Source organism: Sphaerodactylus townsendi, unplaced genomic scaffold (assembly GCF_021028975.2).
Source record: "Sphaerodactylus townsendi isolate TG3544 unplaced genomic scaffold, MPM_Stown_v2.3 scaffold_1275, whole genome shotgun sequence".
NCBI lineage: Eukaryota > Metazoa > Chordata > Lepidosauria > Squamata > Sphaerodactylidae > Sphaerodactylus > Sphaerodactylus townsendi.
The window spans coordinates 6,441-10,940 of record NW_025949821.1 but is presented as its reverse complement, the minus strand read 5'-3'; the positions used below and the strand labels follow the sequence as shown (position 1 = coordinate 10,940).

Genomic DNA, 4,500 nt, shown 5'->3' with positions numbered 1-4,500 from the left:
AGAGGATCCTCTGAAGATGCCAGCCACAGATGCAGGCGAAAAGTCAGGAGAGAATGCTGCTAGAACACGGCCATACAGCCCGGAAACCAAACGGCACCCAAACTTTCACTACATCGTTTGGCAAAAGTGCATTTTATTTCAGAACTGCGTGCTGGTGCCCTTTTATTTTTGTCTTCAAGCCGCAGGCAAATGATGGAGACTTTTTAGGGCAAGAAACAAAGAGAAGTGTTTGGCGCCTCTGCACAGCAACCCGGGGGCTTCCTTGGTGGTCTCCCATCCAAACACTAACCAGGGCCAGCCCCGCTTAGCTTCCAGAATCTGACAAGATCAGCTGGCACTGTCCACAGTAGTTACTCTAAAATGACCCCAATGCCAGCAAAATGAAAACCAATAAAATTGTTTCTAGAGCTGTGGGTTTATTATTATAACTTCTCCTAAGGCCAATAGTTAGCACTTGGCCAAGAAGGGTCTGTACCATCACCTCTCCTGGCTCGGGGGCAAATTGAGAGGTGGATCCTCTGAGGCAGCATTTCCCAACCTTTTCGACGTCGTGGTACCCTTGACCTCGCTCTTCATATCTCAGGGTACCTTTGAAGAAGGAGCAGCAGTGGCGTAGGAGGTTAAGACCTCGTGTATCTAATCTGGAGGAACCGGGTTTGATTCCCCGCTCTGCCGCTTGAGCAGTGGAGGCTTCTCTGGGGAATTCAGATTAGCCTGGGCACTCCCACACACGCCAGCAGGGTGACCTTGGGCCAGTCACAGCTTCTCGGGGCTCTCTCAGCCCCACCTACCTCACAGGGTGTTTGTTGTGAGGGGGGAAGGGCAAGGAGATTGTGAGCCCTTTGAGTCTCCTTACAGGAGAGAAAAGGGGGATATAAATCCAAACTCCTCCTCCTCCTCCTCCTCCTGCCTGTAGGTGGGGGGAGTGGCAAGCAGGGGGAGAGGAGGGGAGGGGAAGCAGCATTGACAGCCGCGTTGTTTGTTTGCCTAAATTCGGCATGGATTTGGGGGGATTTAAAGGGAAAGCTCCCTTTAAATCTACCCCCCCCCCCATCCACACCGCATTTAGGCAAATAAAACAATGCTGTTTTAAATGTTGTTTAAAGGAAGCCCATGAGGTTTCCAAACCCCCCTCCCCTTCAAAATCCATTTGATTCCGGTGGTGGTGGTGGGGGCAGGCGGTAGCATTGTCAGGGTACCCCGGGACATGCTCATGGTACCCCAGGGTACCACGGAACCCTGGTTGAGAATCACTGCTCCGGTGACTTACCAAGAGATCATCCCCTTGACATAAAACCTGAAGTCAAATAAGGCCCCAGGCAGCGATGCCATCAGCCCTGAAATTCTGAAAGCAAACCCTCTATGGTGGGCAAATTTACTAGCTAATCTTTTTACAAGGATCAATGAAAAGGGGATAATGCCGAAGGCATGGACTTCCTCCGTGCTGGTCCCAATATTCAAAAAAGGAGACCAAAATGAACCAGCAAATTATCGACCCATTAGCCTGCTCTCTATCATTGGGAAGATTTATGCCAAACTTCTCCAAATCAGACTAGAGACATGGGTCAAGCAAAACAATATTATTGGTCCCGAACAAGTGGGCTTCTCCAAGGGGAAATCAACACTAGACCAGGTTCATGTTCTGGCCCACTTAGCCAACAAATATCGTATATACTCATGTATAACTCAAATTTTTCAGCACATTTGTAATGCTAAAAAAGCTCCCCTCGACTTATATGCGGGTCATTAAAAATTTTTTTGTGTTTTTACTTTGCCGGCCAGCAGGGGGCGCAGTTTTTATGCTAGTGGCACCAACATTTCAGGGTACCCGCAGAAGACACTCTTGATGACACCAGCCAAGTTTGGTAAAGTTTGGTTCAGGGGGTCCATAACTTTGGAGGTGCCCCCATTCCCCATTGTTTAAGGGGCTACCCTTAAAGGGGCTACCCTTTTGAGGGTCCATAACTTTGGACCCTCTGAACCAAACTTCACCAAACCTGGCTGGTCACATCAGGAGAGTCTCGTCATGATACCAGCCAGGTTTGGTGAAGTTTGGGTCAGGGGATCCAAAGTTATTGATCCCCAAAGGGGTGCCCCATCCCCCATTGTTTACAATGGAAGCTAATAGTAGATTTTCCATTTCTGATAATATCCCTCTTAAAATCTAAGTTGGTTACATTTGGACATACAGATGATGATGAGGAATCCAGTTTTGGAGGATTTTAACTCTTGTGTTTTAGCTTGGTTGCTGGTTGAGCTAAGGTTTTTGTACTTTTAAAGTTATTGTTGATACCATATTGTTCTTGTTGACCCTCTTTTCCACTTACAGAACCAGTTCACTGTTTTTCTTTGAAATAAATGTTCAGAAACATTTAATCTACTGATGCCTCAATTGATGTAATTTTATTGGTATCTATTTTTATTTTTGAAATTTACCAGCAGCTGCTGCATTTCCCACCCTCTACTTATACGCGAGTCAATAAATTTTCCCAGCTTTTTGTGGTAAAATTAGGTGCCTCGACTTATATGCGGGTCGACTTATACACGAGTATATACGGTACTCCAAATACAGCAATTAAAAAAAAAAAAGAATCACTGCTCTGAGGAGACTAAGCTATAGGCTGGATGGCACTCCCCAACACAGGAGGGAAATGGAAAGGCTTCTATCAACACAGGTATCCGCTTCAAAAACCTTCAGGCAACCCAGTCTCCCCTGCCCCGCCCACACAAGGGTCTCCGTGTTTATCTTCTTGAGCTGGCTTTGCACACTTACCAGCGGTTTTATTGTACTGAGATCCTTGATTTTGTTGCCGCTTAGATTTAGATGTGTGAGGTTCGGACATTTTTCTGCCAATACTTCCAGCCCTCCTGAGATTCTGTTGTCGCTTAACTCGAGCTGAGAGGGAGAAAGTTTAGCCAGAAGTTTTAATCTCTGATCACAAGGAAACTGGAGTTCCTGGCACAAGGTCCTCTTATATGAGAAGCAAGCCTTTATTGGCATAGACAACAGTACAACAATAATAAAAAACGGATTCAAAAGCATATACAATACAGGTCGAAGGAAATCTACTGGCGTTTAGTAATTTCCAGGATAAAGTCTGCCACTATCATACAGAGAGAAGGATCAGGGTTGTCCAACAAGTAGTGTAATCTAATTAAATCGGGGAGATGGGGTAAATGTAAAGGAGTGAGATTCACATACTTGGATCTGATTTCCTTGACTCTGAGACAGTGTAGTAATTGGTGGACCAGAGATTCAACTGAGCCATCGTTACATGGGCACAATCTTTTAGCCTTTTCTTGCTTATTAAATCTGCCATGTAACAAGGCAGAAGGCATAACATTAAACCTGGCGAGCATTATGGCTCTCCTTTGAGCAGGGTTTATTAAGCAATACAGGTAGTGTGCCAAGTGGCCCCGTTCAAATGGGAGAGAAAAATACAGGGAGGAGCACGTTTTCTTGGCTGCGGTGATTAGGGTAGAGAACTCTCTATCCAATAGTTGACCTTTTAATTTCCTATAAGCTTCTGAATAGGACAAAGGGCAAAGTGAATCCACTGACAGTCCAATAGAGGCCATTTTTTCTTCAATTATGGAAAACCAGGGGTTGGAATGGGTGTCAGAGAGCAGACGGTGGACCAGGGAATTACAGTCTGAGAGAAAATGAATTCACAGCCAGAAGTCCTCTTATATGAAGAAAACAGCAAGGATCTCCGCATCCACCTACCTTCTTGAGTTTGTTTAACTTTGGTAAGTTTGCAACTGAGATGAGGCAGACGTTGATTGTACTTAAGAATTCCAGCTCTTCAAACTCATCCGTGAGACCTTCAATTTTGCCTTCATTTGACCTACAGTTGTCAAGTACAAGTTCCTTAACCTGGGGATAAACAGTTAACAAGAAAAACATTAGTTATAGCAATAATTACAGAAAAATCAACGACATTCATTTTTTCCTCCTGAGGTGGAAAACTGTAGAAGCCGGTTCTAGAATTGTTCAATCTTGACTGACTCCTAAAATTTAGCCAGATGTTACTGCAACATTCCACTACGTCAGTGATGGCGAACCTTTTCGAGACCGAGTGCCCAAATTGCAACCCAAAACCCACTTATTTATCACAAAGTGCCAACACAGCAATTTAACCTGAATACTGAGGTGTCCGTTTAGAAAAAACGGTTGGCTCCGAGGCGTGCGTTACTCGGGAGTAAGCTTGGTGGTAATCGGTGGCTTTGCTTTGAAGCAACCATGCAACTCTTCGAACGGGTGAATCACAACCCTAGGAGGGTTTACTCAGAAGCAAGCCCCATTGTCAGCAACCGAGCTTACTCCCAGGTAAAGGATCACGCTTTAGTTCTTTGCATGAAAATCAGTGGGGTTTAACAGTGCTTAACAGGGTTACCTAAACTGCTTCCCCAAAATTACGTCTTAGGTTTAATGCTAATAATCGAGCCCAGCAGCCCAGGCCAGCCTAGATGTGTGGGGGGGGGGCACTCTGCGCGTGC

The 4,500-nt window shown here is 45.4% G+C and overlaps 1 protein-coding gene across 1 annotated transcript; it reads right to left on the bottom strand.

The window, feature by feature from the left end:
• Positions 1-2,726: 2,726 nt before the first annotated feature.
• On the bottom strand, positions 2,727-4,029 carry LOC125424873 (acidic leucine-rich nuclear phosphoprotein 32 family member A-like; the record flags this gene model as incomplete). Its single annotated transcript, XM_048482308.1, has 2 exons — positions 3,728-4,029; positions 2,727-2,896 (listed from the first exon to the last, which is right to left on the bottom strand). Coding segments are annotated over exons 1-2 (350 nt in total), but the record flags the coding sequence as incomplete, so codon positions are not given.
• Positions 4,030-4,500: the final 471 nt, after the last annotated feature.